The sequence below is a fragment of the Geotrypetes seraphini genome, chromosome 1 (assembly GCF_902459505.1).
Source record: "Geotrypetes seraphini chromosome 1, aGeoSer1.1, whole genome shotgun sequence".
Taxonomy (NCBI): Eukaryota; Metazoa; Chordata; class Amphibia; order Gymnophiona; family Dermophiidae; genus Geotrypetes; species Geotrypetes seraphini.
In genome coordinates, this window is record NC_047084.1 from 348,172,292 (window position 1) to 348,192,254 (window position 19,963).

The 19,963-nt window shown below is 41.5% G+C and overlaps 1 protein-coding gene across 6 annotated transcripts in view; it reads left to right on the forward strand.

Annotated features, from left to right (window-relative positions):
* FRAS1 (Fraser extracellular matrix complex subunit 1) overlaps positions 1-19,963 on the forward strand; it is a 741,777-nt gene that overhangs the window by 351,976 nt on the left and 369,838 nt on the right. For 5 of the 6 annotated variants that reach the window (XM_033963431.1, XM_033963422.1, XM_033963441.1 and 2 more), the window contains one exon: positions 12,314-12,457. The exons of the other annotated variant lie outside the window; for it this stretch is intronic. In XM_033963431.1, the coding sequence (XP_033819322.1) occupies positions 12,314-12,457 (144 nt within the window). The remainder of the gene's footprint in view (positions 1-12,313; positions 12,458-19,963) is intronic. 6 annotated transcript variants of the gene reach the window in all.

The window sequence follows — 19,963 nt, forward strand, 5'->3', positions numbered from 1 at the left end:
AGCACAGTACTTGCAGACCCAGACTAGCAGGTTATAATGCTTTTTTTTTTTTTTTGTACAATCCCGTGTGGGGTCTGTTCACATTTTCACAATGGCACTGGCACGTTTCTTGTCCAGGAAAACAACATCTTGACTACCAATGAGTTTCGTTCAGACCTTACAGCTGGTTCACAAAAGCAATCTATTACCACACTCAAGCAGCAGGATGTCGTACATCGCCTTAGTCATTTGATAAATGTCATTGTGCCCCAAGATGAATGGAGAAATATCACTGATTACAAAAAGTGACACATTTCTAACTGAGGAGGATTTGTACAGCAGGAAATAACACCAACCAGAGTGGGTTTCTTAAATTTTTTTTGCTGTAAAGCAAAAATACCAGGGGGAAAGAAGCCCAACATTATTCTACAAACCTGAGATTCACAAACCATTCCTTCAGACACAGCATCCGCTATAGCAGTGTCTTGCAAACTCTCCGGAGCCGTGGCACACTAAACTCATGGCCATGGCCGGAAGGCATCTGGAAGTATGCGGCCGTTGACACAGTGACTTCACATGCTTGCGAGATATCATCACTTCGACAGCCACATATGTGCAGAGGCCTTCCAGCTGTGGCCCTGAGCCGCCGGTGTGTGGGGGAGGGGGTGGTGATGGAAGAGGAGAGGCGCTGGCTGACTGCCTATAGGACGTGCCTCTCGCGGCACACCGGGAATCTTGCACCTAAACGTGGCAAAGAAGTGTATATTCTGCAAGTGATACGTGTAAGTGGGAGGAGCCTCCATCCCGTCCATACAAGCACTTGCAAATGCCCCTCTAATGAATCCCTAACGGAATATTATTTAGCTGTACTTCCATTTAAATGCATAAGAACATTTCTACATTTATGCTTGCAGGTGGCATGATAATGCAGGCACCCCGTTATGGATCTCCCTTTATGGAGAGAATTATATAAATGGCCCCTAATGCTATGTTTGCCATGCTTGTAATACTGTGGTTGTCAAGCTAAGCTGTCATCCTATGCTTTGTCATACAATGTTCATCACGCTTTGTCACACCATACCATGTTTAAGAACATAAGAAGTTACCTCCGCTGGGTCAGACCAGAGGTCCATCGCGCCCAACAGCTCGCTCCCACGGCGGCCCATCATGTCCATGACCTGTAAAGTGATCCTTTGTCTGAAACCCTTCATTCCCCTTTTTCCTTCTATCTATTAACCTTTCATAGTCCTATCTCTACCCCTATCTGTATCCCTCAATCCCCAAATCCTTCAGGAATTTATCCAATCCCTTTTTGAAACCCCGTAATGTACTTTGTCCTATCACAACCTACGGAAGCGCATTCCAGGTGTCCACCACCCTCTGAGTGAAAAAGAACTTCCTAGCATTGGTTCTGAACCTGTCCCCTTTCAATTTCTCTGAGTGCCCCCTTGTTCTTGTTGTTCCCAATAGGCTGAAGAATCTGTCCCTCTCCACCTTCTCTATGCCTTTCATGATCTTGTATGTCTCTATCATATCTCCTCTGAGTCTCCGCTTCTCCAGGGAGAAGAGCCCCAGCCTTTCTTAGCTGTCTGCGTATGAAAGGTTTTCCATACTTTTTATCATTCTCGTCGCTCTTCTCTGAACCCTCTCAAGTATCACCTTGTCCTTCTTTAGGTACGGAGACCAATATTGGACACAGTACTCCAGATGCGTGCGCACCATCGCACGATACAGCGGCATGATGACTTCCTTCGTTCTGGTTGTGATACCCTTCTTAACCCTTTCAGGACCAAGGGACACATTTGTCCCATAACTTTAAAATCCTATAAATTTTGATTGGGATAGTCTACAGTTCTAAATTTGATATGTACGGATTTCCATATGATACTGCCTTTATGTAAACAAACTGGTTCCGACATTCATTCATTAGCGTCGTTGCCAGATTGACGAGAAGATTCACTTGCCACACTGTCCATAAGCCAGAAGTTTGATTTTTTTTAAAAAAATAATGATATTTCACAAAAAAAATCAATTTTTTGGCATCTGCAAGCCCTTTTTACCATAAAAATGTCGTCAAAACCACAAAAATTGGCCTACGATCCTTATGGTCCTGAAAGGGTTAATAATACCCAACATTCTGTTTGCTTTCTTTGAGGCTGCTGCGCATTGTGCCATTGACTTCATTGTTGTATCCACCAGCACACCCAAGTCTTTTTCAAGGTTACTTCCCCTAGTACTAATCCCCCCATTTTGTAGCTGAATATCAGGTTCTTTTTCCCTATATGCATGACCTTGCATTTCTGTACATTGAAGTTCATCTGCCATTTATTCGCCCACTCCTCCAGTTTGTTCAGGTCCCTTTGTAGGTCTTCACATTCCTCCACGGTTCTAACCCTGCTACAGAGTTTAGTGTCATCCGCAAATTTTATAACTTCACACTTCGTCCCTGTTTCTAGGTCATGCTAGGGTTTACCATGCTACTGCTGCCCTGCTGTTGTGGACTGAAGACATAGTGAGAATATTCCACCTAACTATATAGATAGCAGCAATATTTGGCTGCTGTCTGTATAGCTAAGTGATTTAATTTAGGCTGGGAAAAAAAAGTCTGCCCTAAGTTAAACTGCTTAACTAAATGGATAGTGTCTGAATAATACCATTGTCTATATAGCTGTAGGACAGCAAGTGCTCTCCATATTTATTCAGTGATGCTGAATAAACACTTCTTTATCATGCATGCCAGACTAGTCTAGATGAGTGGGTTATGTCTCCCAACAATCCAACATAAAATACTGAGAGGAAAAAAAACTGATATTGAAAAGTGCTTTGGCATAAAAGGAAAAGTTACAAGCTATCAACCAGCTTGTGATTCCTGTTTTTCAAATGACTTTGGAGTTGTGGACTGGCCTCTTATATACCTTGAAAAAAATGGATGTAAGAAAATTCTCCACACTTATGAGATCATCTCTAAGAACCATTGTATGATATGATAGAGGTCTATAAAATAATGAGTGGACTGGAGAGGGTGGATGTGAATCACTTGTTCCTAGGGAGCATGTGATGAAGCTACTAAGTAGTAGATTTAAAACAAACTGAAGAAAATATTTCTTCACACAGCTTGTAATTAAACTTTGGAATTCGTTGCTAGAGAATGTGGTGAAATCAGTTAGCTTAGCGGGATTTAAAAAAAGGCTTGGATAATTTCCTAAAAGAGAAGTCCATAGGCCATTATTGAGATGGCTTGGGGAAATCCACGGCTTATTCCTAGGATAAGCAGCACAAAATCTGTTTTACTACTTGGGATTTAGCTAGGTGCTTGGGACCTGTGTTGACCACTGTTAGGAACAGGATACTGGGCTTGATGGACCTTCGATTTGTCCTAGTATGGCAATTCTTATGTTCTAGAGTTGAAGGAGGAATGGGCCTCAGAGAGCTACCATCCTAGGCCTCAAGACCTATTTAACAGCATCAACAGATCCAAATGCACAAAAAGTATAAAAGCAAGCTTTCAGAATCCAGTTCCAGCATTAAACTTGGACAGGCATCCTGTTGAGCAGAAAGAATGGGTAAAAAAATCTACCTGTAAACAGGATTACCATATGGCTCCAGAAAAAGGAGGATGGATTGAGAAATCCAGGTTTTACTTCTACTGAAAGCACTAGAAGTAAAAACTGGATGTCTCAATCCATCCTCCTTTTTCTGGAGCCAAATGGGCTGTATTCACATGATCGAGACGTTCAAGTATCTCACGGGCCGCATCGATGCAGAGGAGGATATCTTCTTTTTCAAGGGTCCCATGGCAACAAGAGGACATCCGTGGAAAATCAGAGGCGGGAAACTGCGTGGTGACACCAGGAAATTCTTTTTCACCGAAAGAGTGGTTGATCGCTGGAATGGTCTTCCACTTCAGGTGATTGAGGCCAGCAGCGTGCCTGATTTTAAGGCCAAATGGGATCGACACGTGGGATCTATTCGCAAAGTAAAGGCAGGGGAGGGTCATTAGGGTAGGCAGACTGGATGGGCCGTGGCCCTTATCTGCTGTCAATTTCTATGTTTCTATGACATGAATCAAAAGAATATGCAAATTGAAAGAAAAAACTTTTTAAAGAATTAAATCAGCAAGCAAGGAGAAACAAGTGTGACAAATGCAGAAATACTGTGGGGAAATAGGTAGATCAGGCCCGGAAATATAAATGGTAAAGGAAAAGGAGAACTGAAATCTAAGGATGAGGGATTGATATTTGCAGCCCAGGACAACGGATTATGGATGAGACGGTTCAAAGCAAGCAAAAAACTGGTACAACAGACATCTGTAGGTTCTATAAAAGTTTAATCAGTATTGCTATCTTGCCCACTGGAAAAACCTTTCAAGAGGCTTACAATAGTTACATTACTATGAAAGGATTTTTAAAAAAAGGAATTTATATTAATAGTAAGAAAGAGGAACCACAATATAAAACAGAGTTGAAAACAGTTACTGATCTTGTAGCTAGTTGTAAAGTGCTAATGCTTGAAAATTTCTTTATGGGGCTGGGGAGGGGGATATGTATTTATTGTATCATTTGAAGGAATTGAGGGCTCCTTTTACAAAGGTGCGTTAGGGCCTTGATGCACGGAATAGCACATGCTAAAATGCTGCGCGCGCTAGCCGCTACTGCCTCCAATGCGTGCGCTAAAAACGCTAGTGCACCTTTGTAAAAGGAGCCTACAGCGCAGTCTATTGTGTTAATTGATTGATAATACGTTTTCTTCACCTTTTATTTATATTGTAATTCTTTCCCATCTCCCCCCCTATGTTTCTAAATCTTGTTAAATTTCGTCAATAGTCTTGTTAGTCTTATTTATTGTATTATCCCCCTTACATTGTAATTTTATCAATATGTAAATCGCTTAGAATTTAGATTAAGCGATTAATCAAATCATTATTAAACTTGAAACTTGAAAATGAATAAAGATTAAAAATAAAAAATTTCTATATGGAAAGGCACAACAAGGTGGTGGCATGCTACATTCACTGGAAACTTTGTAAATATTATAGAATTACTGTACTGCAGGGGTTCTCAATCCAGTGCTTGGAGCATACCCAGTCAGGAGCTAGCAAAACAAAAGGTGGACAAAGCAATGGGGCCGAATGGCACACGTCCACGGATACTGAAGGAACTTAAGAAGTTCTGGTGATGCCACTGGCTGAGCTTTTCAATATTTCTCCAGAGTCAAGATTGGCCCCAGAGAACCGGTGAAGGGCAGATGTGGTCACCATCCACAAAAGTAAAGGGGAGAGTGTGGCGCAGTGGGTTAAAGCTACAACCTCGGCACCCTGAGGTTGTGGGTTCAAACCCACGCTGCTCCTTGTGACCCTGGACAAGTCACTTATAGTTTATAGTTTATTCAATTTTTGATTAAACGCCTTATCGATACTTCAAAGCGTTGTACAGAGTAGAAAGTATTAACATTTCACAAAAATGACGATTAAACATACTTTCCTATAGTAAACTACAGGAATACAGACCGTACAAACTGGGTAAATGTTGACGAATTTGCCATAGAAACATAAGGATAAGTGGGAAGAAATACACTTGTAATAGAAAAGTGAGGAACATTTAAGGGAAAAACACTTAGGACCAGGGGAACAGTAAAAAATTAATAGTTGTGGAGAAGTGGTTCAATTAAAAGCGTCGTTTAATCCCCCCATTGCCCTAGGTACATTAGATAGATTGTGAGCCCGCCGGGACAGACAGGCAAAAAATGCTTGAGTACCTGAATAAATTCATGTTAAACTGTTCTGAGCTCCCTTGCAAGAACGGTATAGAAATTGAATAAAGAGGAAGTTTGGAACTGCAGGCTGGTTAATCGGACTTCTGTGGTAAGAAAATTAATGGAAACGCTTATTAAAACAGATAATTTTGGGGGGATCCAGTGGTTTGCAAGACTCGTGGCAGCATGGTTTCACTAGAGGCAGGTCTTGTCAAACAAATTTGTGGGTGATCAGAGAGTTGGATCAGAGGAGAATTCTTGACGAGGTGTATTTAGCTTTTAGCAAAACCTTTGGCAGTGTTCCACATAGACAACTTATAAATAAACTGAATATCCTCAGTATGGGCCCTAAAGTGATAAGACTGGATCAGAAACTGGTTGAATGGAAGGCAACAGAGGGTAGTAGTAAATGGAGCTCACTCTGAGAAAAGGGATGTTACCAGTGGTGTGCTGCAAGGTTCAGTTCTTGAGCCGGTACTTTTAACATTTTTGTAAGTGATATTGTCTGGTAAGGTTTATCTCTTTGTGAATGATATCAAAACCTGCAATAGGGTGGACACCCTTGATGGTGTGGATAACATGAGGATGGATGAGCAGACTAGATAAGAAATATGGTGTTTGACTGCCTTCTAGAATAGTGCCACCACGTGGCTAAACTGTTCAAAGCATCCTTTGAAATTTATTGGCTTTGACACCTAGTGGATAGATATATTATCACAGCTGGCTTCATAACATAAAATTTGTATACTGCATTACCCTTCAGATCTATGTGGTTTAAGAGAGTAGAAAATATAGTACAAATATATACATAGATGCAGTCACAGAGGGAAAGAACCTTTTTCTGCATGTTTTCCCCACTTGTTTGCTTTAATATTAATCTTTTGAATTTCCTTATTCTTGGTTCTGGCTCATCAGAAGTTTTCCCCATAGGTGAGAGATTTTCCCTCAAGGCAAGGATGGGAGCAATTAGTTGATAAATCAAGCTTTCTTTCATATTTCTTCTGCTTCCTGGATAGCTTTTTACAGATAGCAGTGGATTAGCAGGAGAATACTCATTATTGTATATACTACTGCTCCTGGTGTGTTAATGTTTTTGTTTTTTTTAATTCTTTATTGAATTTTTAAACATATCAAAAGTGCAACAGAAATACATTCAAGAATTCAAAACAATAGCACTTACATACTTGCCAGTTGCTTAAATCCCATTATCTATCCCCCCTCCATTTCCCTCCCCCCCCTTCTTGGGTGCATGGAACTAAAATCAACATAAAGTTAAGGTTTTATAACATCTTTTGTTCGTTGAGAAGTACTATTTGCTGGAGTTTCAACAGTTTTGGAGTTTTAAATGGGCACTCCCCAATGTCCTGTTAATTTTATTGTTTTCAAAAACAAATGTCATTTTATGACTGATTTGTCACAAGCGTATAGCTGAAAGTTGCTGGGAATTTTTCCACGTTGTCGAGGGAATGAAACCAATTTGTTTTAGTTCAGCCTGGCTGCATTGATTGCATAAAACCAGTGCAGCCAAGCATGTTGGAAACATCAGCCCCTACCCATTCCAAATTCATGGCTGCACCCTTAACATTTCATAGCATACCAAGGAAATACACTAGCAGAAAGTCTGTGCTCCCAGGTCTAACCACATTAGTCTAGATAGCAACTGTACTTTCTGTGACTGGGAATTAGGTATTTATTCCACTGATGATTTCTTGGTGTAGTGTGGTTTGCAAAGTTATTTCTTCGTAATGATGCTGTGAAATGAGATAAAACAGTGTAAGTTTTATTTTTATTTTTTTACAGCAGAAAGTCATAAAACTAGACATTAAGATGATGCAGCCAGTAAGAACATAAGCAGTGCCTCTGCTGGGTCAGACCAGAGGTCCATCATGCCCAGCAGCCTGCTCAGTGGTGGCCCATCAGGTCCAGGACCTGCATATTAATCCTCTATCTATACCCTTCAATCTCCTTTTCCTCCAGGAAAACATCTAATCCTTTCTTGAAACCCAATACCGTACTCTGTCCTACCACACCCTCTGGAAGCGCATTTCAGGTGTCCACCACCCTCTGGGTAATTTGCATGCATTCTTTCTTTAAGCGCCAAATTGGTGCCAGGAGTCACTGAGTGAGAAAATTTAAGTTAAGTATGACCACAAATGAAGATTTTGGATCTCAGTCTTTGCTGCTGCTTTGTCTTCTCCATGAAGCGTGAAATATTTTAATATTATTCAATGCAGAAATTTCAGTTTCATTCCATCCTAGCAATATGACCGATATGTGTGTGTGTGGGGGGGGAGGGGGCACTGAATGGAGTTCTTGGTTTGCTAATGATGGTTGACAGTGTATGCTGTGCTGTAGTGTTTGGCTTAATTTAGGGCTCCTTTTACTAAGCTACGCTAACGCCTCCATAGAGCTGGCATTAGTATTTTCTGCGTAGCGCGGGGGTTAGCGCGCACTAATCTTCAGCGCTCACTAAAAACGCTAGCGCAGCTTAGTAAAAGGAGCCCTTAGTGTTGCTGGCCTGGGGTAGGACTAAGTCGTTTTTTGTTTTTTTTTCAGTAATCCCACAGAGAATCCTCATCATGCAGTGTGTAATATTTTACATTGTCCTTTTGTGTAGTTCCTATAGTTGCATTTGTCCCACGTTGATTTCCTAAGTTTACAGAGGAGTTTACAGAGTTAGTCAGAGTTCAAGTTTTACCCGGAGATGGAAGGTTAGCAATGGAAGGTTTGCAGGTCTCATTTGGGCATCATAAAATCTAGTTTTCCATTTCTGGAATAGCTGAAGTATCACTTTGCATCAGATGACATAGTCCAGTTCATAAGTACAGCATCCTTTAATGTCGTGCTGCTCAGTTTGTTAGCATGTGAGTTAATCCTCCCCTTACAAGTGCTTCTGCAGGTTTTGCAGTTCAGACACAGAAAGTTTACATTCCTTAATCTAGATAGTTAATCCTGGCCATTTTGTTTAAAGAACAGTTCTGATTTTGTAAGCGTGTCTCTCACACTACAAAGTACAGAAATATGATGCAGAAAAAGAGAGACGCAATGCAGGATGGATTTTTGTCCCTGCTCACATTTTTAGAATTGTTCTGTTTGATTTTTATTTCTTCTGCAGGTATAAAGTGTGGCCCTTTCCATCCTCTTTCTTAGGACATTGTTAATCATGTTACCCTTTCTTCTGTTTGTCACAATACCTTGTATTAGAGGGACAAATTTTTTCCTGTCCCTGCGGTAACTCATTCCTATCCCATCCCTGTGAGTTCTTTTCCTGTCCCTGCCCCATTCCTGCAAGCTCCATCCTCATCTGCACAAATCTCAAACACTTTAAAATCATAAGTGTTCGAGGCTTGTGCGGTTAAGGCAGAGCTTAAAGGAATGGAGTAGGGACAGCGACAAAACTAACAGGGACGGGACGAGGGAATTGAGTTCCTGCGGGGACAAATTTGTCCACGTGTCATTCTCTACTTTGTACCACACTAAACAAATAGTGAAATGCGCTAAAACCTGTGTCCTATAGTCATGACCCTTCTGGGAAGTGCCAGTAAGTGAGAGCAAACATATCCCTCTTAAATATAGCAAGGATGTGCTGGTTGGCTTGAAAAGAGCAGTACTACCCTGAAATAGTTTCTGGGATCTAAAAATAATGGCAGCAAAGATGACAGCCTTGGTAATTCCTTTCTTAATCGCTAAGTTGCAAGCACAGCTGGGGCATTTGGAAGATGCTCTATTTTAGACAAAGTCCATGCATGGCATTTTCTGGGGTTGTTTATAGTAGAATGATAGATGGCATGTGTGGGAAATGACAGTATTGAATATCTACAGCTAAAAAAGAAAAATGCATCAGAGTTTATCTCGCCTGCATTCCATTCTCTCCGTGGTGAAATATTTCACCCTCAAATGAAGGTTCGGTATAAATGCTTAAGTTTCTTTTGACTTTAGGTCCACTCGTTGATCATTTTTAATTGGTGTTATAGTACGGGGGAGAGGGGTGTGGCATATACAAATTAGCATCCTTGGAGCACTGTGACCCTTGACTGTAAGATGTATTAGGTTATGCTATGCAGGGTGTATAGGGTGTCATGACATGAGTACGATACATTTCATTCATGCATGAAAATCTCTTGGAAGCAAAGTATTACAGCTATAGTGTGCTAAACTAATAGCCATGAGAATTAACCAATAGTGATTTTCTGCTTGCTCATGCCAGATCACTGATCTGCACTCAAAATATAGGACAACCCAAAATCTTTGTCAGAGCAAGAATAGATAGCATGGCACTCCCAGAGGCCTGAAAGTTTAAAGCAAGGGTGCCCAACCTGCGGCCCCAGTTGAGGGCGATGCAGTGTTTTCCTCTACTGCCCCCTGGTGTTTACCGTATTTCCGGCTCCCTCCTGTCTCTTGCTGCAGCATTTGCGCGGCCCCAGAAACTTTTTTTTTTGGCCAATGCGGCCCAGGGAAGCCAAAAGGTTGGACACCCCTGGTTTAAAGCAAATCAGAACTATCTTGGTAACAATCCTGACTTCTGTTCCGCTTCAGACAAAAATAAGGACAAATTTGACCAGGTGCAGTGATCGGTACTGTTTTACAAGTGGGATCACTTGAGCAAATAAACTTCAGTGTGAGAGGCAAATTCATTGCCAGGCCATGTATTTATTTGAATTTAGGGTACATGCCCTACCATTTCATGCTCAGGGTGAGTTACAATCCAAGTTTATTAAAAATTTGATTAAATTGCTTATCAAAATTCTAAGTGATAAACAAAGTCATTAAAAAAGGGGTTAATTAAAATTAAACATACCGACAAACCGACATACTCAATAGATCAGACAAACTTAATAGATAACAAAAGGAAAAAGGGGAAGAACTACATCAATTATAGGACAGAAAAACAAAGAAGGTACATACATGAGGGAGGGGAGAACCATTTATGAAGGATTCAAAGAAAATAGGGAAAAGGCATAGACATCAATTATTTAAGACTGCGACGGGAGCTCACGGCAGCCATTTCCTATGAGTGATTTGCACGGGGCAGGAGTGTAGGAAGATCGCTTCTGCCCCTAAAACCCACTAGACTACCAGGTAAGGCTTAAGGGATGCCGGGGGGAAGCGGGATGTGAGTCAGAGCCGGGCCGAATATTATTCGTGTTTTTTTAATATTTGCGGTCCGGCTCTGCCCCTAACCCCTTGGATACGGAGGGAGAAGTGTATTTGTTTTAATGATATGTATGTTTTTTGGAAACCGTTTAGTTTTAGGCGGTATATAAATTTTTTTGAAATAAATAAATTGAACATAGTAAATAACAGCATATAAAGACCCAAATGGTCCATTCAGTCTGCCCAACCTTATACACTCTATAAATTAATCATTTCATTTAAATGGTCCTTTTTCTTAGATATTTCTGGGCCAGAAACTCAGAGCTCTCTGCCCAGTAGTGTAAGAAAATAACATTCAATAAGAAGTAAAAGAAGGGATAGCAATGATAGCATGAAATAATTTAATGGTGGAAGCCACAAACTGGGCCCATTACTGGAAAAAGGATCACAGATGATTTAGGGCTTCTTTTACGAAGCTGTGTTAGCAGTTTAATGCGCGTAATAGCACGTGCTAAACTGCTGGCCGCGCTAGCTGCTACCGCCTCCTCTTGAGCAGGCGGTAGTTTTTCGGCTAGCGCGGGGGTTAGCACGTGATAAAAAGTTGCGTGGGATAAAGTCGCTAACGCGGCTTCGTAAAAGGAGCCCTTAGTTTCCAGGATAGGCCTGGCTAAAAATAAAAGGTTTTCAGTGCCAACTTGAAATCTCATGTAAGAAATTTAAGGCACGTGTCTGAAGGAACAGCATTCTACAGAGTGGGTACTTGGACACTGGGGGCTGATGCTGGAAATGTCACCTACCTCAGCAGGCGCCTGCAAAACTGGCGCCTGACGCTGTCAATCACCAGTAGGCACCGCGTCCAGAATCACATCTATTTTCTTCTACAGACACCTTAAATGTAGACCAGCATTTTACAGTAAACCACACGTATGCTGGCCATAGGCCTACATTGTAGGCGTCCTTCACCTTATCGATTTTTTTTTTTTTTTTTTAAACTTGCATCCTGATTGGTTCGTGAGACGGCGGTAGGATGACTACTGCTGCCTACAAACAGCCCTAAAAGAAGACTATCAAACACAGTTTAAGCGAATATGTAAATGAGGTGGAACAACAAAAAGGATTTTTTGAGAGGTGCAAAGTAAACGAGCTATGTGTGTATGGTATAAGTTAAAAGGCGTGAACAGAAAGCTTGATGTGCAGTGTTGAATGGGATCCAATAAGATCTTCTGGGGAAAGACATAGCAGCATGTTTAACATCCTAGAGACAAAAGTGCACAAAAACACATTTCATATTCTCTTAAATACTGTATGTGAGGAGAACAGTGCTGAGGAAGCAGATACTACAATACTTACTACTGGCCAGGAGGCAGAGCTGTTTTTTGTAGCAAGGATTTGCAGGTTAAGGTGCAAATTTTTAAAAAAAAGAAACCCCCAACCTTCAAAGGTTGCTGCTTTTATTACCAAGGTCAATATTTTTGCTTCACTGTTTCAGAATGCCATGAGTCCTGCCTAACATGCCAGGGACCCTCGGAGTTGGACTGTGTGATCTGCAGAGATCAGGCTCAGGTGCTAAAGGAAGGGGCCTGTGTGAGCAGCTGTGGGCGGAGATTCTACAGGCAAAGGGGAGTCTGTAGTGGTAGGTATACAGCTTCCACCTGCTTTTGATAAACCAGAGGGAATGGTATGGCATACTGTGGCGAAGTGAGGGAGGTTGGCACCTGGGGCAGTGGTGCCCTGCCGTTTGGGTGCCTTTCCTGCCATTTGGGCACCCCACCCCCACTCTTACCTACAACTTGAGTGTCCCAAGTGTACCTCTTGAAATGTTTACCGGTGTGAGCAGCACCTTCCAGCTGTCATCACATCACATCCTGGTCCCGTGGCCAGGAAGTGATGTCAGAAGGCAGCCGATGATGGCGCAAGTAGCAAGTGGAAGATACTGCTCGCATGGATGAACATTTAAAGAGGTACATGGGGGGGGCAGAAAGGAGCAGAGGCGCAGGCGCCCCCTCCCCTGTGAAGACAGTACCTGGGGCGGTCCACCCCATGCCCCCTCCTTATTGTGCCATTGATGGCATATACAGGAGTATATGAAGACTTGAAAACAAGTTTCAAAGGCTAGATATGCATTTAAATATTTGGATTAAAATAGCCCAATGTTGTTTATGATGTTGTCTATGTAATATACACCATCAATCCACAACGGCATACAATAAACTTCAAAGTGCCTAATTTCTAAGTGATCTTTTTTTCAGATAATACCTTTCTAAGTACCTCTATGGTCTTCAGTTCCAGCCAACCACCAGCTAAATTATTTAACATAGTAACATAGTAGATGACGGCAGATAAAGACCCGAATGGTCCATCCAGTCTGCCCAACCTGATTCAATTTAATTTTTTTTTTTTTCTTCTTAGCTATTTCTGGGCAAGAATCCAAAGCTTTACCCGGTACTATGCTTGGGTTCCAACTGCCGAAATCTCTGTTAAGACTTACTCCAGCCCATCTACACCCTCCCAGCCATTGAAGCCCTCCCCTGCCCATCCTCCACCAAACGGCCATACACAGACACAGACCGTGCAAGTCTGCCCAGTAACTGGCCTAGTTCAATATTTAATATTATTTTCTGATTCTAAATCTTCTGTGTTCATCCCACGCTTCTTTGAACTCAGTCACAGTTTTACTCTCCACCACCTCTCTCGGGAGCGCATTCCAGGCATCCACCACCCTCTCCGTAAAGTAGAATTTCCTAACATTGCCCCTGAATCTACCACCCCTCAACCTCAAATTATGTCCTCTGGTTTTACCATTTTCCTTTCTCTGGAAAATATTTTGTTCTAAGTTAATACCCTTTAAGTATTTGAACGTCTGAATCATATCTCTCCTTTCCTCTAGGGTATACATATTCAGGGCTTCCAGTCTCTCCTCATACGTCTTCTGGCGCAAGCCTCCTATCATTTTCGTCGCCCTCCTCTGTACCGCCTCAAGTCTTCTTACGTCTTTCGCCAGATACGGTCTCCAAAACTGAACACAATACTCCAAGTGGGGCCTCACCAATGACCTGTACAGGGGCATCAACACCTTCTTCCTTCTACTGACTACGCCTCTCTTTATACAGCCCAGCATCCTTCTGGCAGCAGCCACTGCCTTGTCACACCGTTTTTTCGCCTTTAGATCTTCGGACACTATCACCCCAAGGTCCCTCTCCCCGTCCGTGCATATCAGCTTCTCTCCTTCCAGCATATACGGTTCCTTCCTATTATTAATCCCCAAATGCATTACTCTGCATTTCTTTGCATTGAATTTTAGTTGTCAGGCATTAGACCATTCCTCTAACTTTTGCAGATCCTTTTTCATATTCTCCACTCCCTCTTCGGTGTCTACTCTGTTACAAATCTTGGTATCATCTGCAAAAAGGCACACTTTTCCTTCTAACCCTTCAGCAATGTCACTTACATACATATTGAACAGGATTGGCCCCAGCACCGAACCCTGAGGGATTCCACTAGTCACCTTTCCTTCCTTCGAGCGACTTCCATTAACCACCACCCTCTGGCGTCTGTCTGACAGCCAGTTTCTGACCCAGTTCACCACTTTGGGTCCTAACTTCAGCCCTTCAAGTTTGTTCAACAGCCTCCTATGAGGAACTGTATCAAAGGCTTTGCTGAAATCCAAGTAAATTACATCTAGCATATGTCCTCAATCCAGCTCTCTGGTCACCCAATCAAAAAATTCAATCAGGTTCGTTTGGCACGATTTACCTTTTGTAAAGCCATGTTGCCTCGGATCCTGTAACCCATTAGATTCAAGGAAATACACTATCCTTTCTTTCAGCAACACTTCCATTATTTTTCCAACAACTGAAGTGAGGCTCACCGGCCTGTAGTTTCCTGCTTCATCCCTGTGACCACTTTTATGAATAGGGACCACATCCGCTCTCCTCCAATCCCCAGGAATCACTCCCGTCTCCAGAGATTTGTTGAACAAGTCTTTAATAGGACTTGCCAGAACCTCTCTGAGCTCCCTTAGTATCCTGGGATGGATCCCGTCTGGTCCCATCGCTTTGTCCACCTTCAGTTTTTCAAGTTGCTCATAAACACCCTCCTCCGCGAACGGCGCAGAATCTACTCCATTTTCTCATGTAACTTTGCCAGACAATCTCGGTCCTTCTCCAGGATTTTCTTCTGTGAACACAGAACAGAAGTATTTGTTTAGCACATTTGCTTTCTCCTCATCACTCTCCACATATTTGTTCCCAGCATCTTTTAGCCTAGCAATTCCATTTTTTATCTTCCTCCTTTCACTAATATATCTGAAAAAAATTTTTATCTCCCTTTTTTACATTTTTTGCCATTTGTTCTTCCGCCTGTGCCTTCGCCAAACGTATCTCTCTCTTGGCTTCTTTCAGTTTCACCCTGTAGTCTTTTCTGCTCTCCTCTTCTTGGGTTTTTTTATATTTCATGAACGCCAACTCTTTCGCCATTATTTTCTCAGCCACTAGGTTGGAGAACCATATCGGCTTCCTTTTTCTCTTGTTTTTATTGATTTTCTTCACATAAAGGTCCATAGCCATTTTTATCGCTCCATTCAGCTTAGACCACTGTCTTTCCACTTCTCTTATGTCCTCCCATCCTAACAGCTCTTTCTTCAGGTACTTTCCCATTGCATTAAAGTCCGTATGTTTGAAATCTAGGACTTTAAGTATCGTGCGGCCGCTCTCTACTTTAGCTGTTATATCAAACCAAACCGTTTGATGATCGCTACTACCCAGGTGAGCACTCACTCGAACATTAGAGATACTCTCTCCATTTGTGAGGACCAGATCCAATATCGCTTTTTCCCTTGTGGGTTCCGTCACCATTTGTCTGAGCAGAGCCTCTTGAAAGGCATCCACAATCTCCCTACTTCTTTCCGATTCCGCAGACGGAACATTCCAGTCTGCATCTGGCAGGTTGAAATCTCCCAACAGCAGAACCTCCTCTTTCCTTCCAAACTTTTGGATATCCACAATCAGATCCTTATCAATTTGCTGCGATTGAGTCGGAGGTTTGTAGACTACACCCACATAGATAGAAGTTCCATCTTCTCTTTACAGAGCAATCCATATCGCTTCTTCCTCTCCCCAGGTCCCTTGCATTTCGGTCGCTTGGATATTGATCTTTACATAGAGAGCTACTCCTCCACCTTTATGACCATCTCTGTCCTTCCTAAAAAGATTATATCCCGGTATGTTTGCATCCCATCCATGTGATTCACTGAACCATGTCTCTGTGATAGCAACAATATCTAGATCTGCCTCTAATATCAGGGCTTGCAGATCATGAACTTTGTTGCTTAGACTGCGAGCATTTGTGGTCATCGCTTTCCAGCTATTTTTCAGCGATAATCTCCTTTTTCGTATGGATTTTTGTGTCGTTTCACTTTCCGTTGCAATACTAAGAAATGAGTTGCTGATATTGCTTATGTTGCAGCCTTTACTACTATCACATCTTTTCTTTTGCCGGGGGTGGTCTCTATAATTGTCCTTCGTACATACACCACCCCCACCTTCTAGTTTAAATGCCTAGAAAAATATTGTCTAAATTTCTCTGCAAGGTTTCTTTTTCCTGCTGTAGTAATATGTAGCCCATCAGTGCAATATAGCTTCTTGTCCTTCCATGTATTTCCCCATCCTCCTATGTACCTGAAGCCTTCTTGATGATACCAGGCTCTGAGCCATCTATTAAAGTCCTCTGTGTTTTTCACTCTTTGCTCTCATTTTCCATATGCAGGCAGTATTTCAGAAAAAGCTAAAGTCTTTACAAAAGGTTTCACGCCCTCACCAAGCTCCCGAAAAGCTTTCTGTGCTGCAAGTGTGGAGTTGTTGGCCAGGTCATTTGTTCCCAGATGGATAACAACATCAGTGTTAAAATCCTTAGTTTCTTCCTTAATTATAGTCAGTATTTGCCTGGAACTCCTGGTAGCTGAGGATCCTGGAAGACATTTCACTATTTTGGTCTCCTCGCCCTGTGTTTCAAGGTTAATGCCTCTGATGATGGAATCCCCCAACAGTAATAGTTTTCTGTTTTTGGCTTTTTTATTTGTACTTAGGGTGCGCTTGTTCTCTTGAGTTACCTTCATTGGTTCCAGTCCCACCTCCCTTCTGTTTTCTTGAGTATCGCAGTGCACTAGTGGAGCGAAGGAATTCTGTAGAGGTAATATAAGTGAAGGTGGATGTTTCTGTGTTACATGTCGCAGTCTTCCTGAGCCTACTGTGACCCATTTATTCCTGGGCTGTTTTATTCTTTGAGGTAGAAGTGGTAAGTTGGTATGATTTTGTGGAGTGATGGAAGCTGCTTTAATTGTATTCAATTCCTATTTAAGTTTGCAGAGCTCCTCCTTAATACTGGCAAGTTGAAGACAGATGGGGCAAGCCTTAAGCCTCCAAATAGTATGTCTTGGAATTAAAGCACCACAGTGATTGCATAGAATAAAGGTCATCTTGATTGGTTGTGAAGTGACTTGATTTGAGTAGTCCTGATTATATGGGTCTCTATATATGAATAGTGGTCCCTGGGGTTGGTGGGACTATAAGTAAGACTACTAGTAAGGCAGAAATATAGGCTCTATACCACCTAAAACACAGTATTTTAAACAAAACTGCAGGTTCTATCAGTGCTACCCTAAAACACAAGATTTATAACAGGATTTTCCCTACTTTAGTCACCCTGAGCCACAGGCACCAGAAATATAGGCTCTATACCACCTAAAACAGTATTTTAAACAAAAATGCAGGAAGAGGAAATAAGATTTAACAGAGGAAAGAGAAGGATTTATTTTTTTGTGCTTTTTTATATTTTTTTAGTAAGAAACAGGTAGGAGAAGAGAAATTAAGCAGATATAATGCTGAAAACCAGTCAAAAGAGCAGAATATGAAATGCTGAGTAACTTAGCTTTTAGATGTTTACAGGGCAGCCTTGTTCACAGCAATGTCCCAAAGATAATGCAATTAACCTTAGAAGTAAAACAGAGTCCCTCCCTTCTCTACCTAATCAGACACAATGGCTAAAAACTAGTGAGTCAGAAATATAGGCTCTATACCACCTAAAACACAGTATTTTAAACAAAACTGCAGGTTCTATCAGTGCTACCCTAAAACACAGGATTTATAACAGATTTTCCCTACTTTAGTCACCCTGAGCCACAGGCACCAGAAATATTGGCTCTATACCACCTAAAACACAGTATTTTAAACAAAACTGCAGGTTCTATCAGTGCTACCCTAAAACACAGGATTTATTTGAAGGCTTGTTTCTCTTTCTGGCTTTTATTCATCATCAGACCTTAGTTTTTTTAAAGTGCTTGTGCTCTATATTCTATGTTTTGTGCAAATCGATAAACTTTTCTTATACAACTTTAAAACTTAGAAAGGTATTATCTGAAAAAAAGATCACTTAGAAATTAGGCACTTTGAAGTTTATTATATGCCGTTGTGGATTGATGGTTTAAATATTTGGAGACATATTTGGATTTATAATTTCATAATGATTAAAACACTCCTTGTACGTTCTGTTAAATTGCTGAGAGTCTCTAAAATTCTGCTTGAAGGCCACTTTGCTGCCTAGTGCCACCAGGGTCTACAGGAGAAGGAGGTGATGGGAGAATTCCTAACAGCGTGTTCTTTGATGTGATATGCAGCACTCCATCAGCTCAAGTACAGAGCACTGCTTCTGGAGCGCACCCCTAGCAGCATTTCCACAGTATACTTTGTCCACTTGGGGGTGGGAGTCATATCCCATCAGGTAATGATGGGCTTGTTTTAGAAATAGTGAGCTGCTGTGCTATGCAGGGATTTATGCTGTGGGGGCATGATTTCAGTGTGCTGTGTAAGTGGAGCTATACTGACCAGCATATTTTACTATTTGAATGGAACAAAAACCCCCAAAAAAACAACCCCACAGACTAATCAGTATTGAGAGTATTAATTTCATATAAAGTGTGACCATAGAGAACAGATGTTAGGAACAACCATGTAGTTCAACAGACTCTTGATCTACCCTATAATCTAATCATAGCACACAGTTTTTATGTGCACTTCTTTGTAGAATACACATAGAAAGTTGTTGTGCATGCAAATTCTAATTGCTGTCAATTATTACTTGTTAATTGAGGTTTGCAAACACCACCCTCACTTTTGACTTTTTATTTTACTATTCAGCCAAATATGAATAATGAAAAAATATTATTTGGCCAGATATGAATACCAAATATGAGCACTGAACTTACCAAATTTCCAAGTTTAACAGTTTCTTGATATACCGTCTATCACAAGTATCTAGACCAGTGGTTCCCAACCCTGTCCTGGAGGATAACCAGCCAGTTGGGTTTTCAGGATAGCCCTAATGAATATGCATGGGGCAGATTTGCCTGCCTGTCACCTCCATTATATGCAAATCTCTCCAGTAAAAATGAAAAAAAGTACTCTTAAAAAATTGAGAGGAATTCACAGACAAACAGGACTGACATGAATCTAAGAGAGAAAGGGAGGCACAGTTACAATATAATTGCAGGTGAGAAAAGGTAGGGGAAGGGACAAACAGAACAGAAGAAGCAATGTGAAATTGGAGATCATAGGCCCTCTTTTACTAAGATGCGCTAATCGATTCAGCGCGCGCTAAACGCTAACGCGTGCACGTTAGTCTATGGTCAATTTAGCGTGCGCTAATCGGTTAGTGCACCTTAGTAAAAGAGGGGGCAAGTGTTTATTTGCAACTAGGGACCTCCCTCCCCTTCAGAATCACTGAGCTCTGGAACAACCTTACCTCCCCACTTCGGAATCTGAGCTCCCTCCAACTTTTCCGTAAACATCTGAAAACTTGGCTATTCTCAAAAATGTAATACTTCCTCCCTCTCTGGTATACTAAGCCCCTCTAAACATTCTTTTATACCAAGGCCTATAACCCTTCATTGGAGTTCCTTTTCTATCCCAGCTCCTGTAAACCGTGCCAAGCTCTACGATTGTGGAGAGGATGCGGTATACAAACCTAAGGTTTACTTTAGTTTATTTCACTAGGATTTTGCACAGTAGAGCCTGGATTATTTGTATTTGAGTTTAATATGGCTGAATACGAATAATGTATTCAGGGTAGTTGGGGACGAATCAAATTG